Source organism: Carcharodon carcharias, chromosome 37, assembly GCF_017639515.1.
Source record: "Carcharodon carcharias isolate sCarCar2 chromosome 37, sCarCar2.pri, whole genome shotgun sequence".
NCBI classification, from domain to species: Eukaryota; Metazoa; Chordata; class Chondrichthyes; order Lamniformes; family Lamnidae; genus Carcharodon; species Carcharodon carcharias.
Window position 1 is genome coordinate 8,140,012 of NC_054503.1, and position 18,075 is coordinate 8,158,086.

Genomic DNA, 18,075 nt, shown 5'->3' on the forward strand with positions numbered 1-18,075 from the left:
TGAGATTGATGGATTTATGTTGGGTAACGGATTAAGGGTTATGGAACCAAGGTGAGTAAATGGAATTAAGATACAGGTCAGAGGCTGAATAACCTGCTCCTGTTCCTCTGTAAAGAAACAGCAGTACTTTTTACGTGTCTGTGAAGGAACTGTTGGTTTCTTCCCATGTAGTAATTCCCATATCTGACTGCACCTAACACTGAAAAAGAGCTCTTTAATTTACTGGGCAAAATGTTTAAGAATTAATAAAACGACATTATAACTTACCATAAATTCCAGTTGAGATACAGGGAAAAGCCTGCAATAAAAGAAACAACCAATCAACCTGAACTTTTTACTCATTCAATTTGTTTTTTTTAAAATCAACAATATTGCCTATTAATTGTCTTGCAAATCCACCATTTTGGTCCCCTGTGCTTAAATGTATTTTCTCGCATGCTTTGATGAACCCATGTGCCGCACGCTTTTCCCAGGAGTTGAAATGCTTCTGGTCATCTCTCAACGCCACTTTTGAACTTGGTGCTGAGAATACCTGAAAGTCAGGTTGCCAACCCTCCATGAATTCCCTGGAGTCTCCAGGAATTCTAAAGGGCATTGCTGCGAACAACCCAGAAAAAAATCATTGAGTGCCAATATAACTTGCATTGTCACTTTAAACACTTCAGCTAATTACTTATCAACATATTGGAGATGGGAAAGGCGGCTATTTACCTGATGGGGCAGTTGGAGGCACAGGGTCATTTGATGAAACCTCCAGGAACGTGTTCAACCAAACTTGGGACCCAAATTAAGTCACCAATTAATTTGAAATCTGCCTCATTTTCCAATACAAAATTACTCAAAAGGAAAGGAGCTCCTATTGTTTCTGATGGATATAATCTGCATCCAACCAATGATCTCAGAATGGTTTACAACACCTCCCCAATGGCCCATGTGGAGAATGTACGGCTATACTTCCAACAAGTGTTTAATTGGCTGCAAAATGCTTTGGGACATCCTGAATTCATGAAAGGCACTGTATGAATGAGAGTTTTTTCTTCTTTGAGACCTGTGTCCCACAAACACAACTCTGTTTTCTTTGTGGGGTGCTGCATTATTAGGTTTGTTGGAGGGCATGAACTCAGTGATGAAATGATCAGAGGAATTGAGCTGGCCTTCTTCCTCCTTGGCCAGGGTTCGAGGCACAGGAGAATTGCGCAGGTACTGAGAGCAGCAACTTATCAAGGGACAACCGCTGGCAGATGGAGATTGCACAACCCATGATACCTGGTGGCTGAGAACACTCCCTGCCAACTGCTGCTGAAATGAGCTGGAGTATTTTGCTAACTGTGGTCGTTTAATTTAAAGTGATGATAAGAAGGCGAGATCCCTGGTGAATATGGAAATGAGCTGGCACTAGTAGCATAGCTGCCATATGGTCCCACCAAGTGAAAATAACAGTGTGTATATTATCCAGGGTATGTATGTGAGGAGATATATTCAGTCCAGAGTTACGAACATACGAATTAGGAGGAGGAGTAGACCATTCAGCCCCTTGAGCCTGCTCTGCCATTCAATAAGATCAAGGCTGATCCAATTGAGGCCTCAACACCACTTTCCTGCCTATCCCCCTGTACCCTTTGACTTGCTTATTAGTGAAGATTCATAGGAACAAAGGAACAGAAAGAGGCCATTCAGCCCCTCAACCTGTTTCACCAAACAATGAGATCATGGCTGATTTGTGACCTAATTCCACCTACTTGTCTTTGCCCCATATACCTTAATATCTTTGGTTTACAAAAATCTATCAATCTCAGATTTAAAGTCAACAAGTGATCTAGCATTAATTGCCATTCGTGGAAGAGAGTCCCAAACTTTTACTGCCCTTTGGATGGAAAAGTATATTTTAATGTCATTCCTGAAAGTCTGGCTCTAATGTTTAGGCTATGACGCCAGTCCTAGACCTCCCAACCCTTGGCAATAGTTTCTCTCTCTCTATCCTATTGGTTACTCTTAATATTTGAAAAAACTTCAATCAGATTACTTATTAACCTCCTAAATTCCAGGGAATGAAACACTATTTTGTGTAATCTCTCCTCCTACTTTAATCTTTGAAGTCCAGGGGTCATTCTGAGAAATGTATGCTGCACTACCTCCATGGTCAATACATCCTGCATAAAGTGTGGTGCCCATGATTGTTCATAGTACCCCAGGTGTGGTGGTCTTAACCAGGGCTTTGTATAGCTGAAGCATGACAGCTACCACCTTGTATTCTAGTTCCTAAATTCCTAAATTAAGATACGAGCACTGTCCTAAGGTGTCATTTATCCTTGTACCTCTGCTTTTATTCATTTTATGTTTTCACAATTTGTATACCTGTGACCCTACATCTCAGGCTAGATATCACAGAATGAGCATTCTGTGTCACTCTCCATTTTGCATAAAGATGCCTGCTGACTGTGCCCTGCCCTCCAACAACACTTGGGCAACTGGCAGTGCTGTTCTTGCAATCACGGAACAGTGCACTGGAATGCCAATATTCACCACACTACTTTACAAATCTATTTCTAAGCATAATGATTTTATCAGAAAGTAGATGTGGATAAATTTTAACTTGGAAATGTGGTTGTGCAGAAAAAAGGAAACAAATTTAAAAAGGCTGGAATCAGAAAGACAACCAACCAATCATTAAACGGTCAGACTGCAGCTGCTCCCTCTGTTACAGAAAGAGAAACACTTCCATTAATATGTTTTCGGAACAGGCAGCCAATGAAGAATTCATTTCTTTCCTTATTTTAGAAGTGTTTTTCTTGGAGCGTTCTCTCTCCTCTCTTGAAGATGCTGCTTCCTGATGGGGTACAGTTCTATGGCCTTTGGTAGTCCTCCACCGCTTCATCGCAACTAACTGTTCTTCATGGATCAGCCTTGTCTGGGAGTGTTGGCTGTCATGAGCTTTCTAACCTTTACTTTCCAGCAGGGGACACAGGTTAGGGATCAGGAGTAGGAACCCTGGTTAATGTTCCCCTCTCCTAACTTAGAAACACTGATGACAATTGCTGTTCAACACTTAGTTCAGCACAGACTAGGGACTGTCCCTGGGATCTTCCTGTCTCAGTTCATTTACTGACTAATGCATTGGGAGTGGGGTGTGGCAGATAGGTACAGGAATTTGTAGCCTGACTCAATATTTGTATACCACTTTGTGGCAGCATAATGCTTGCATCATGACTGTTTGAGGCTCTTCCCGTCTGAGGCTTTTGTATCATATATGATAGGGCACATGCATCCAGAGACATTCTTCCTTATTTTTCATAGATTGTTAGGGGGGGGAAAGGTGCTGGGTTGGGGCCCAATGTTAGGACAATGACCCCTCACATATATAATGTGTTAAAGATCAGTACTGCAGATAAAGCTGTACCCAATACACAGAGATTGATGTGTTGATCTTCATTTTGAGAATCTTACTCAACATCGCTGTAAATAAGAACGACTTGCATTATATAGCACTTTTCACTTCAGAATGCTCCAAAGCACTTTTGAATGGTAGTCACAGGAGGAAACACAGCAATTTGCGCACAGCAAGCTCCCACAAACAGCAATGAGATAAATGGCCTGGAGTGGGACTTGAACCCTGAATCTTGTGACTCAGAGGCAAGAAAGCGAACACCTGAGCCACAGCTGATTTTGATAACTATCAAATATTAATGGCCCCTAATTTTGGTCTGCCCCACGAATGAAAACATCTTCTCAATGACCCTATCAAACTCCCTCATAATATTAAAGATTTCTATCATCCCTCAGCTTTCTCTTTTTAAGAGTAAAGAACCCAAGCATGTACATTCCTGCCTGATCTAAACTCTCAGTTCTGGCATCATCCCTTGTAAGTTATTTTTGCACCTACTGCAGTGCCTTTATATCCTTTTGTAATATGGAGATTAGGACCATACATAGTATCCCAAATGCTATATATTTGAGTGATGGACTATACAGGTCCCCATTTAGTGAAAAGGGAAAGTCCCTGCCTCCCTTCCTGTTATGTGGTTACTATGAAGTAAAACATTGTGACTAGACACGACTGAAGAACAGCAAGATTATGGTTCGGACGTCGGGTACACAGGTTAAGTTGGCTTGCTGATCATCAGATGAGAACAGGCTACCTCTTCACTGAGACAATGATCACTTGGTCCCAGTGCAAAGTGTTTATTAGAAAAATGTGCTGATTCTGTAATCTGGGAGTATTGTACTCAAATGATGTGGAACAGACCAGACCGTCAACCTTTATCTTGTGTGCTTAAGACAAGCTGGTACAGCCGGGAAATAAAATCAACTGGCTTAATTATTCTGTAAATATCATAATTCCTCACAAAACTAAATCAAGGGGCCAAGGCGACACATGTCACGGTGCACAGTCAACCCAGGACCAGCTTGTGACAGTATAAAGCTGGCCCACAGCAGGTTGTTAGAATGTGCAGCCAACACAGTACCAGCTGGTTAGGATATGGAGCCAGCCCAGGATTTCCAGGAACTAAATTTTGAAAATGTTTCCCTAATAAAGGGTTGTGGTCTAGAACAATTGTTTCATTTAAAAGGGGAAATTTTCAAGGACAGTTCAAAAGAGCCTCCAAGCAACAGTGCATAAGGAGAAAGAAAATCGGACAGACCTATTGGCAGTGACTGAGGGATCACATCAGGATAAGACCAAGAGAATCAGAATTGGCCTTGTAAAGTCCTCCTCATTAACATCTGGGGCCTGATGTTTAAACTGATGGAGCCGCTTCCCACCCTAGTCAAGCATCAGCCTGACATGGACGTACTTATATTTGTTTATCAGCCATCATCCCAGGCTCGAAGTTCTGAGTCCCGAAGAAGAGTCTTACTGGACTCGAAACATTAACTCTGTTTCTTTCTTCATAGATGCTGCCAGACCTGCTGAGTTTTTTTCTAGCATTTCCTGTTTTCATTTCAGGTTTCCAGCATCCGCAGCATTTTGCTTTTATATCATCCCAGAATCTTTCATCACTATCCCCAGGTATGTTTCACTGGTAGGATAGACCCATCAAAGTTGGGAGACACAGTGACAAACAGACAGGTGGGATTGGTCTCGATTTTTTCATGGTTTCAGGACAAACAAGGTCAAAGAAACTTCCTGCTGATCACACTTACTGCTAATCCTCAATGATGAATTGATACTGCTCCAGATCGAACATCGCTTGAAGGAAACACTGAGGGAAGCCAGCGCACAGAATGTTCTGGATGGGTTAATTCAATAGTTGCACCCAGAATAGTTCAGAAGTATGGCTGCCACCAACAACATTGTTAGGGTTAGTGACCCTTGTACCATCCTTGTGAAGATGGAAGTCTCATTTCCAACATGAAGATATCTTCCATTGTGTGGCATGGCACTACCAACATGGCAAGTGGGACAGACAAATGACAGATCAAGCAATTCAAATCTGGTCATCCATGAGGTGATATGGGCCTTGAGCAGCAGAGTAACCTGCAAGCTCAAGGCCCAGCACATCTGCTACTCTATGATCAAGCTAGGTGAGCAGCCCTGGATCAATGTGGAGTGTGGAAGGTCATGTCAGTAGCAGCAGAAGGCTCTCCTCAAAATGACATGCAAAACTATTCCTGCAGGGCTACTTGCATGTTAAATACCCACCACTGCTGTTCTGTTTCATTGGTTAACTCATGGAAGACTGGGAATCAGACCCTGAGGGCATTCTAATCTTCATGGTTCAGGCCTGTGCTGAGTTAGGTGAGAATGTAACTTTCTGCATCAAATACTTTAGAAAATGAAGTGGGTCAGATATATTACCCACCCTCCCCCTCAACCTATTAAAATATATTTGTGGTTGAGAAGGATGCTCACTGAAAGGATACAGGAATGTATATCCCTGACATACTGACAATTGAAGAGCTGCTGATCAATATGGATCAAGTCAGGAAGTTCTTCTACAGGTGTAAGAGGTGAATTATCTAAATCCAGTTTAAACTGGTTTCCTGCCACTTGGCAATGCCGAACAGGTCCCAGGAGTTCTACCCAGTCAATCATCAATCATAAAATTCATTATGAACAGGGATCACTCAGCAGCCTCCTGTCTCACACTTTAATCTATTCAGTAATGAAAGGGACAAGCATCTGGAAATGGTAGGTGAAAGAATGGGGTCGGGGGGGAAAGTAATATAGTTCCCCTCTCACCCGATCCCCTCCTGTTTATTCAATGGAAGCAGAAAATTATATACTGCAGCAGCTCCACGATGAGTGAGCCAGTTTAACCAGTCAATAATGGAGCCATACAGACTTTAATTTTGTGGAGAGGCTGGAGAACTGGGGGTCTTTTCAATTACAAGAACTTCAAATATTTATTTAATAACTCTGATGTAGCAAAACTTCCCAAAGCGCTTCACGGAAGCGTTATCGAATTCAGTTTGGCACTGTGTCACGTAAGGAGCTTTCAAGGACAGGTGATTTAAGTTTTAGGGAGGGTCTTAAAAGATGGAGAGAGAATGTGGAAAGGTTTAGGGAGGGAATTCCAGAACTTAGAGTTCAGGCACCCGAAGGCATGGCTGCCAATTGTGGGCCGATAGAAATCGGGGGATGCTCAGGGGGTTAGAGTTGCAAGATTGCAGAGATCACAGAGGGTTATAGGGGCTGGAGGAGGTTACAGGGATACGTTGGGTTGTAGAGGTTGGAGGAGATCACAGAGATAGGGAGTGTTGATAGGGGCTGTAGGAGATTGCAGAGATAGGGAGGTTGTAAGGATTGTAGAAGGTCACAGAGATAGGGAGGGCTGTAGAGGCTGGAAGAGGTTATAGAGATTGGGACAGTTGTAGGGGCAGTAGCAGGTTACAGAGATGGGGGGGGGGTTGTAGGGCTGGAGGCGGTTACAGAGATAGGGAGGGTTGTAAGGGCTGGAGGCAGTTACAGAGATAGGGAGGGTTGTAGGGGCTGGAGGAGGTTACAGAGATAAGGAGGGTTGTAGGGGCTGGAGGAGGTTACAGAGATAGGGAGGGTTGTAGAGGCTGGAGGAGGTTACAGAGGTAGGAAGGGTTGTAGGGACTGGAGAATGTTTCGGAGATAGGGGAGTGTAGAGACTGGAGGAGGTTACAGAGATGGAGGAGGTTACAGAGATAGGTAGGGTTTTGGGGTTGGAGGAGGTTAAAAGAGATTGAGAGGGCTGTAGGGGCTGGAGGAGGTTACAGAGTCGGGGGGGGGTGGGGTTGCAATAGAGGAATTTGAAAACAATTGTGAGAATATTAAAATGGAAATGTTTCCTGATCAGAAACCAACGTAATATAATATAAGGTAATGGTTAGAGCACATTATGATTTGTATTAGGAGAGTTGAGCCATTGGTTAAAGAATAAGTTTTAAAGGAAGAAAGGTAGGTAAGCGTTGAAATTTCAATGGGTGGGTCCTGGATGGCTGATGGCACAACTACCAGTGATATAACTAAAAGAGAGGTAAACTGTTAGCATGAAAGGAAGAGAGAATGAAGTGGGGGTAAGGCTACAAGGTTACAGATTGGCATGGCATTACAGATGGGCATGGAGCAATTTAAACACGAATGAGGATTTTAAATTGGGACCAGAAGCTAGTGCAACAAGGACAGGTGTTGTGGGTGAGGGAACTTAGTGCAGGGTAGGATATAGGCAGCAGAGCTTTGGAGGAGCTATGAGTGCACCTGCAGCATTCGGACTGCAGCAGTTCAAGAACACGGCTCACCATCACTTTCTCAGGGCAATTAGGGATGGGCAACAACTGCTGACCTTGCCAACAACGCACACGTCCCAAGATTGAATGTTAAAGATGTGTGCGTGCTTCCTGATCTCCATTATGAAGCCTAGTAGGCTCAATTAGTGCCCAAAATTGCGCAGCCAATTTCATAGATCAATGGCTTTGATCTTGCCAATGTCCAGCTGGGAGAAGTTACAGTTAATCCAAAATGGGATGTTGAACAAACAGCCTAACAACACAGAGACAGTGGAGGGGATTGAGAGAAATACAGAAGTAAAATCCAAAATGCTATTGGCCAGTGCAGAAAACAAACTAAACAGAAATGGTAAAAAAAAATCTTTTGCTCAAAGTGTGCTCATAAATAACGAACCATTTCCCTAAGTATCCCATTAGTCAGCATGTGGTGAGAATGTTCACAAACCCTTCAGTGGAAACCCTAGAGGCATTGTGTTTACACTCAGTGATGGGTGGGTGAAGACAATGCAATCAAAATCAATTGGCTCTCTTCCACTCGCCTGTCAACAGCTCTGCAACAGGATATCCCCAGACAAAGAGATGCTAACAAGACAGCAGGCTTTGTCTGAAGACATCCGACAGTTAGCTTCCATCACACGTGGGTTATCACTATGTTAATCTGAGCAGAACAAGGAAAGCAAAGCAGATTCTTAATGCTCTTTTTGTAGCGCTGGACACATCTGGTAAGTACAGATCTCAGGGCTGGGTTAGCGGACTATGTGCAATAAATGGTGTGCAACGATGTCGAAGGCAATATGCTCCTTCGTCTTACACACCCTCCAGTTAGATTTACCATTTTACTAATGTTATACAACAGTAGGGGTGGAATTTCTGACTTGGAACTATATTGGCCATTCCTTCACTGTCACTGGGTCAAAAGTCTGGAACTCCCTTACTAACAGCACTGTGGGTGTACCTACACCACATGGACTGCAGCGGCTCAAGAAGGTGGCTTACCATCATCTTCTCAAGGGACAATTAGGGATGGGCAATAAATGCTGGCCTAGCCAGCGACACCCACGTCCAGTGAACGAATAAAAGAATTACATTTCTTTATAAAACACTGTCAAAAGTAGCCTAAAGGCCAACATATTGGGTGGAATTTTGCATGCCAGTCAGCAGGCGTGTTTGGCAGCGTGAGCGGAAAATGTGGCGAGAAGGCCAAAATTACAATCGTCCGCTTTGCTCATCAATGGCGGGCCGTGTTTCCCAGTGTCGGACGTTGGTAACTTCATTGTAATACATAATCTGCATATCATTATAAGGCCAGCTCACCGGAATCATCCGCCCCACGCTGGATCATCCGAGTACGTCGGTGGGATTGCACGCTGAGATGTTTCACAACTGAATGTGCACCTGGTGAGCTGCACTTTGCTTGGGACCTTGAGGTTTGTTTGTCTACCTTGCTTCAGACATCACCCGCAGTCATCAGAGCCAGGCTTTGCTGGCAGCACCACATCACTTTTAGGAGGCCTCATGGGCAGGTCTCTACTTATGAGACCAGCCGTGAGGAGGTGGGGGGAGGGCTTTTCAACAGCTGCAAGGCTGTGGCTTGCTTGGGGAAGGTGGATAAGCGGCCTCAGGCAAGGGGAGAGGCTGCGGGGCCAGGGGATTACGGGGGGAGGGAGGTTATTCCAAGGTATGTGTGGGGACACATGTTGATCTGTGTAACTGGCCTCGAGAGGGTGAGGGCTGAGGAGGCTGTCTCCAGAGGAGGTGAGGCCAGATGAAGATGTAAGGGTGTGTGTGGGAGAATGAGCGGCGATGTCCCTTGAGCTGGCAGTCAGTGAGATGCCAGTGAATGTGAGTGTGTGAGCTTAGAGTGATGAGATGGCTGCCTACCCTGGCAGCACAGATGAGATCATTCTTCCTGCAATGGACAGTGAACCTCTTCTGTGCAGCGTTGGCATTGACCACCTCTGCCACCGCCTCCCAAGCCAGAGTGGTGAGACTGGTGGACCTCCAGCTGGGGTAGAGGACATCACACCGGGCTCCAAAGGTGTCCAGAAGGCATCCCAGGGATGCATCACTGAATCAGGGGGCTGCAGTCTTCTTGCCTTTCAGGGCCATGTCTTCTGTGCAGCACTCCTGGGCTGGAAGCACTGAGAGGTGTGCTAATGGCTGCACTTTAAATCTGGCGCCCGGTGTGAGGAAGCAGTGAGGTGATGGCGTGGCAGGCGAATCGGAGGCTGCCTGCCTGCAAAACAGTGTGTTTCCCAGGAATGCATGATTAATGTGGCAAGATTGAGAGATTACAGCATGAAAAGCCACCATTGCGGCACTTAATGCAAATCTGGGACGATTGCGCCCATTATCTTATAAATTGTATTATTTTGTCATTATTTCAGGGCTGTTTGTAGGAGCTTGCTGTGCACAAACTGGCTGTTGCTTATCCTACATTACAACAATGACATGGGGGAGGCAGTGGTGTAGTGGTAGTGTCGCTGGACTACTAATCCAGAGACTCAATAGTGCTCTGGGGACAGGAGTTCAAATCCCAACATGGCAGCTGGTGGAAATTAAATTCAATTAGGATGACCATGAAACTATCATTGATTGTTGAAAAAACCCATCTGGTTCACTAATGTCCTTTGGAAGGAAATCTGCCTGGTATGGCCTGCACATGACTCCAGACCCACAGCAATGTGGCTGATTCTTAACTGCTCCCTGAAATGGCCTAGCAAGTCATTCAGTTCAAGGGCGATTAGGAATGGACAACAAATGTTGGCTTTACCAGTGATGCACACATCCCATGAAAAAATAAAAAACTACAATTCAGAACTCCCTTCTTAGCTGTAAAGTGCTCTGGGGTGTCCTGACATTGTAAAAGGTGTTGTAGAAATGCAATATTTTTTTCCCATGAAATGTCTTCAGGCAAAATGGTGAGGAAAGAAATCTGGGGTGAATTGATGATACTTCTAGTTTATGGACTGTCTGAATCCCATGATCAGATCAGCTCGCTCACTGAGCGTTTCTTATTACCTACTCCATAAGAAGGCGAGTCTGATTTACTCATGGAACACTAAGCACACTGCCTACCACTACTTGATACTAATGAGTTCATGATTATAATGTGGCAAAACAATGTCACCTACACAAATAATCAGCTTGGCCTAAATAGCCAAGTGGTTATGGTACTGGGTTTGTAACCCCAAGATCAAGAGTTCAAATCTCACAATGGCAAAACTATGAAAACAATGTAACTTCATCTGAAACAGATAGAAACAGGTTTACTCAAAAGAGTATCAAGAGTTCAAATCTCACAATGGCAAACTATGAAACAACGTAACTTCATCTGAAACAGATGGAAACGGGTTTGTACTCGAAAGAGTTACACAAATAATCAGTAGCACTGGCTCTGATAAGACAGTACATCAGCTGACTCCCTTCTTCCCCCAGCACACCGTTAAGTTCTGCAGGTCCGATGTTAAATTTAGCTGCTGCATCTCAAGCCCCAGTGCACATGGTTGTACACATATTCTAACTGATATCCTTGGCAACATGTAGCCACGATTCAACAAAATCAACAGATGTGACACAGGGCTTTTTCTCCTAAATAGTTTTACACCAAAATCCAGTGAATTCTGTGATTTTTAAATTCTTACCAACTCAGATGCTGAATGCCATTCGGTTGCACTATTCTTCTGAAGGTGCAAATTACAGACGGTAATGAAACCACTAAATGTCCTGTATGAATAAGTCTGTTATTAGAACTTTAGACAGGCGTGTATTCGCTCAAGAGATAAGAAGGAAATCCTGTGAATGCTGGAAATGCTCCACTAAACAGAACATGCCAGAAATGCAGAGTAGACCAGCCAGCATTTTAAAGAGAGAGGCCGGTTAATGACGCAGGATGGATTCTTCCAGTGTCTCATCATCCAAGAAAACACAGGCAATCCTCTGCAGGTCGGACAAGGCTCTGGTGCCTAGGGGGCCAGGCTAGAGATGGGAGTTGATCAATGTGCACAAGGCCTTCATGATATTTCCTCAGGCAGTGTTGAACCACATGACCGGGTCTTTGAAGAATGCGCAGCATTGCTCTGACAACCCCTCAACAGCAAGCAGTCAAAAATAACCCTTCCCATATTGATCAGTAATTGGAAAATTCATTCAGAAAGGTCACAAAATGGCTGCCCTGAGGAATAGAAATGGCCCTACCAGAAAATGTTGACATCCTTTGCATTCAACAGTGTTCATATGCACTCATTTGACATCAATTGCACTCAAAAGCAATAATTTATTTATCAGTTAACATTAATGACCTCATTGTCATCAATTACCCCAAACCGCAGCACTCAAACATTTGTGATTAGCGACATCACTTACCTTCAACGTTTGGGCACAAAAAACGATCACAGAGTTTAATCTCCATATTTCTGAATTTTGATGGCTTCAAACATCCTAAAACTGATCTAACTTTAGAAAACACAGATTCTATTTTAACATATGTTTTGATAAGCTGATTTTATGCTTTTCTTCATAATTTATAACTGGTACAGCATATTCCTGCCTCCCCCCCACCCCCGGCTCCAGAGCAATTTTTTTCTGCACTTTTCCCCTTCAAACCACCCCCTACCCCCAAGATTGCACCAGTTTTCTTCCCCCATCTCCCCCTCCCTTTTCCCCCTTTTCTCCCCTTTCTCTTCTCCCTGACTTTTCCCCTTTCCTTTCCCCTCTCCCTTGCCTCCTTTCTCTCTCTCCCCACCCCTTCTGACCCTGCCTCCCCCTCTCTTTCTTTCCCTTTTTCTCCCAACTCTCTTTCCCCCGTGCTCTCCAGCACCACCCCCCCCCCCCACCCCCCCATCACGGAGCGCTCAGGTTGCAGGGCTGGCTGGAACCAGAAGTGGTTCCAGAGGCTGACTCTGCTGCAGTTTTCCAGCTGGCGTGGGACCGGCGATGGCAGCAGGAGCAAGTAAGTGTTGGGTTAGGGAAGTTAGGAAGGGGGAGAGAGAAAGTGGTTGGTGGGTGGGGGCACAGGGGAATGGAGCTCGGCAGTGAGGCACAAGGCCAGTGACTTCAGGGTGAGGCACAATGCTCGGGAGTTTGGTGATGAGACTCGACGCCTGGGAATTTGGAAGAGAAGCCCAAAGCCCGGGATCTTGAAGGTGAGGCCTGACACCTGGGAGTTTTGTGGCAAGGCAGCAAGTCCCGAGGCCCGTGACTTTGGCGGCAAGGCCCGAGGCCCGGGAGTCTGGAGTTGAGACCTGAAACCCGGGAGTTTGGTGGCAGGGCTTGAGACCCAGAAGTTTGCCAGTGACACGGCAAGGCCCGAGGCCCATGACTTAGGTGGTGAGGTCTAAGACCTGGGAATCTGGCTGTGAGGCCTGAGACCTGGGAATTTGGTGGTGAGGTCTGAGACCTGGGAGTCTGGCAGTGAGGCCTGAGATCAGGAATTTGGCCGGTGAGGCCTGAGACCCAGGAGGTTGGCGGCAAGGCCTGAGGCCTGGGAGTTTGGCAGTGAGGCGGCGAGGCCCAAGGCCCATGACTTTGGCGGCAAGGTCTGAAGGCCAGGAGTCTGGCAGTGAGGCCTGAGACCAGGAGTTTGGCCGGCGAGGCCTGAGACCCAGGAGGTTGGCAGCAAGGCCCAATACCTGGAAGTTTGGCGGTGAGGCCTGAGACCCGGGAGTTTGGAGGTGTGGCCTGAGACTTGGGAGTTTGGCAGCGAGACCTGAGGCCTGAGAGTTTGGCGGCAAGGCCTGAGACTTGGGCGTTTGGCAGTGATGCCTGACACCTGGGAGTTTGGCAGCGAGACCCGAGGCCTGGGAGTTTGGTGGTGAGGCCTGACACCTGGGAGTTTGGCAGCGAGACCCGAGGCCTGGGAGTTTGGTGGTGAGGCCTGAGGCCTGGGAGTTTGGCAGCGAGACCCGAGGCCTGGGAGTTTGGCAGTGAGGCCTGACACCTGGGAGTTTGGCAGCGAGACCCGAGGCCTGGGAGTTTGGTGGTGAGGCCTGACACCTGGGAGTTTGGCAGCGAGACCCGAGGTCTGGGAGTTTGGTGGTGAGGCCTGAGGCCTGGGATTTTGGCGGTGAGGCCTGACACCTGGGAGTTTGGCAGCGAGACCTGAGGCCTGGGAGTTTGGTGGTGAGGCCTGACACCTGGGAGTTTGGTGGTGAGGCCTGAGGCCTGGGAGTTTGGTGGTGAGGCCTGAGGCCTGGGAGTTTGGTGGTGAGGCCTGACACCTGGGAGTTTGGCAGCGAGACCCGAGGCCTGGGAGTTTGGTGGTGAGGCCTGAGGCCTGGGATTTTGGTGGCGAGGCCTGACACCTGGGAGTTTGGTGGCGAGGCCTGAGGCCTGGGAGTTTGGTGGCGAGGCCTGAGGCCTGGGAGTTTGGTGGCGAGGCCTGAGGTCTGGGATTTTGGCGGCGAGGCCTGAGGCCTGGGAGTTTGGTGGCGAGGCCTGAAGCTCCAAGATAGGCAGGGCAGAGTGTAGGCCCTGAGACTGGTGGAGTGGGGATTGGGGGTGTGTAGGCTCTGAGACTTTGGGGAGGAAAGAGTCATCAGTCAGGTTGGGGGTGGGGTTGCTGGGCTACCAGAAGGAGATCGGGGGTCTGGTGGGGTGAAGAGAACCATCAGAGAACTCTGAGGAGGTGGGGCGGGGGGGGGGGGGGGCGCGGGGTGGTTGCGGAGGTGCAGAGGAGGGAGGCACCAAGTACACGGAGACTCAGGCTGGTCATCCCACGTCCTGTATGTTTTTTCCCCAGGATGACAATTAATCTATGAATAACATGAATTAAGAACTGATGGGGATCTCGTGGTGCTCTCAAGCATGTATAGTAGAAAGATTTTTTGGACTACATTAATAAAAACTATAAATTCAGATATTATTTAAGTAATTAATTTCCTGGTATTTTTCAATGCAGGTTGCTACACACATTTGATTCCTTTGAGTGCATTTGATGTCTTGGAGCGTATTTGTCAGCTTTCAGCTCACTTGTTAGCTTTGAGCGTATTTGTTAGCTTCAGGCACACTCAATATCTTTGAGCGCCTTTTACCTTCGATCACATTTGATGTGATAGAAGGCAAAACGCTGCAGACTGCATGAAAAACTCATTCCAAATTAGAACATTTGATGTCAAATGATCACCTAACGTTTTTGAGCACATTTGAACGTAAAAATGATGTCAAAATTTTTGGACAGGGGTTTTTTGTAGGCTGAGGTACAGTATCAGCCTGAGTATAAGGAGGATTACATTGTTTGTGCGAGGATTACATTGGGTTTGACCTTAGAATCTTTGATAGACCAGTATATAGGGAGATTCAGTGTGTATCTGGCCCATGTTGTACCTGGTCTAAGAATCTTTGACAGGATTGAATGAAGGGGGCTTTACTGTGTATCTAGCCCATGTTGTTTGATTAAAAGATGCTCTCTTGTCTGCCCGAAACTTGCTGCTCTTCCAGTGCAAAGAGCTGTCAACGACCAAATATTGGAGATTGGCACATTCCAAAAGATCCAAGACTATGTGCTGAAGGATGCACAACAGCTTGGGGCAGCTGCTGCAAAGGTCACTGTCTAAGGCCCTCCTGTCATAGCACATCAAGGGGCTGGAACCCATGCAAAACCCCTCGGGCTGCATGCACCAGAGAATGTTTGACATGCGGTGTAAATATACATCGTAAACATAACCTTTTTTGGTGAGTTAGTGAGACACCTCATGTGCAATATTGAAAGAAACTGATTTGTATTGCCCTTTATGTAACGCCAAATTTGAACTGTTGTGAATATACCTTTACAAATTTTTTTTGAATAAAGCATATTTTTTGGAAACAAAAAGTGTTCTACCTGACCAGAGAATCTTTGATGGGACGATGCAGAGTGAGATTTATTCTGTAACAGGGACTGCAGTGGTTCAAGGAGACAGCTCACCACCACCTTCTCAAGGGCAATTAGGGAGGGGCAATAAATGTTGGCCCAGCCAGTGACACCCACATTCCGTGGAAGAATAAAAAAAAAATCTAACATAAGGGTACTTAATACAGGCAAAATATTTATTCCTCAGGCATGACATCTGTCCATTGATGAATAAGCAGACAATTATAATCCATTTACAAATACACTAAGAGCAATCCACAGCTTGCCCGCTCTCCCAGATGTTTTGGGGGGTTGCTTAGGGGAATGAGTGAATTGAAACAAAGCCAGCAAAAAATAGAAATGATAACAAAGCACTGCAGTTCTCATCTGCTTTCTAACCAGCTCTACCATGTAACATGGAGACAAGAGGCTGAGGATTGAGACAGCCTGCAGCCAATCTGTATCACATGCCGGTAATCCACATTTTTAAGTAGACGGTCAGTTTAATACGAAGCTGCTGCACATTGTTTTAGAATCTGTGTGGCTGCACCATATCCATGATATACTTGTGGTGAATAGAAATGTTTAGGCTTTACATTGTTATCCTGCCAACCTATGCTTCTAGTGCCCACTTTCCTTTTTGATTTTCAGTGGATCTCTTGCACTTTCTCCCCTCCAGTTTTCTCCTGCCCTAAAAGGTGTGAAATCCTTGTTGCTTGTGCTTTGGCTGTCCTCTAGTTACTTGTATGAATGGTCATTCTTAATGCACGAATTTGAGTAGTGACTGTCCTACCCTGCCTTCACTTGATATAGGCACATATGTACACTCTGCAGCAAAGGGTTGCGGACTCTCCTGGGTTGTCCCGGGCTCTGGAGGAATTAATTTCCTGGACACTGGGCTGAGCAAAAATGTTAAGGAGGGCATTACAGAAACATTGTGTGTTGTTTCACTTTCACTGTACGCGGGAGGTCATGAGGTAAAATCTCTAGGAATACTTTCAACCAGAGTTGGTAACCCTGTTTGCAGCAGGAGTTGGTGACTCGTAATCAGGAGCAGGAAACCTGTGTGAGTTTTAATTCCTGAATCTGGGGTCATTGAAGGCAGCACTCACCACTGCCGCCCTAGCACAGAAACAGGCCTTTCAGCCCAACAGCCTCCACCCACGTAACTTCATCTCACCCGAACAACTTATCAATGGGTGGCTCAACTGAGCTCTGATTCAGGTGCCAGAACACACCAGGCTATCAGTCATAGACTAAATTTATTGTATTGGATTTGAAAGAAAAGCTTGCATTTACATAGCACCTATCACCATCTCAGGGTGCCGCAAAGCGCTTTCCCGCCAATTAAATACTTTTGAAGCATGTTAACTACAGTAATGTAGGAAATGTGGCTACCAATTTGCACAGAGCAAGCCCATGCAAATAGCAAACTGATAATGACCAGATAATCTGTGGCCCGAATTTTCCGGATAGCAGGGAACACATCCAAGCTCATTCCAAGTGCCCGCAGCCACTTTACGCTTGAATGAGTGTCAATTGGCCCCAGATGGGCCTCCAACCCTTACTCGGGATGAAGTCCTGCCGAAACCAATCTGATTGGCTGGCAGCTCTCTAGTCCCTGCAAGTCCACAGCGTTGCAGTGGAAAGTAGTAGTTCAGGAAGACATTGGAATACGGGGCTGGCAGGAACCAGGAGAGAATCCTGTTCCTTCAATTTCACACTGCCCCCCCCCACCCCATCTAAACACCCATAGGTGGGGGAGCATAAAATTCTGACCTGTGTTTTTTTAATGATGTTGGTTGAGGAATGAATTTTGACTCCAAGACAGCAGGGATAGCTCCCTGATGTTCAAAATAGTAGTTGTTGGATCACTGATATCCATCTTAGATGGCAAACAGGGCCTAGGTTTAACATTTTATCCAAAAGACAACACCTCCGACAGTGTAGCAGCACTCCTTGAGTGCTACACTGGACTGTAAACCTGGATTATGAGCCATGGAAATGGAGACTAGGAATTAACGTGACTATGCTGTGCATCCACAGAGGGATCAGTGTACTCTCATCATTGTTTTAGAAGAATAGCAGCAAAATAAATGACAGGGGATTAGGCTAGGAGGTATCTCACTGCAATATACATGATTGTGCAGAGGTTTGACAGGCTTGATACTGAGACAAAAACAAAAAAACTGCGGATGCTGGAAATCCAAAACAAAAACAGAATTACCTGGAAAAACTCAGCAGGTCTGGCAGCATTGGCGGAGAAGAAAAGAGTTGATGTTTCGAGTCCTCATGACCCTTCGACAGAACTTCGACAGTTCTGTCGAAGGGTCATGAGGACTCGAAACGTCAACTCTTTTCTTCTCCGCCGATGCTGCCAGACCTGAGTTTTTCCAGGTAATTCTGTTTTTGATACTGAGACGTTGTTTCCCCCAGGTTGGGGAACATAGAACACAGACGCACAGTCTCACAATAAGAGGACAATCATTTAGAACTGAGATGAGGGGAAATTTCTTCAGACAAAGGGTTATGAGTCTTTGGAATTCTCTCCC

The 18,075-nt window shown here is 45.8% G+C and overlaps 1 protein-coding gene across 1 annotated transcript in view; it reads right to left on the reverse strand.

Moving 5' to 3' along the window:
• The window catches only part of LOC121272970 (ADP-ribose glycohydrolase MACROD1-like), a 904,756-nt gene that overhangs the window by 44,586 nt on the left and 842,095 nt on the right, over positions 1 to 18,075 (reverse strand). Inside the window, exon 7 of the mRNA XM_041179876.1 lies at positions 268 to 298. Coding sequence (XP_041035810.1) covers positions 268 to 298 — 31 coding nt within the window. The remainder of the gene's footprint in view (positions 1 to 267; positions 299 to 18,075) is intronic.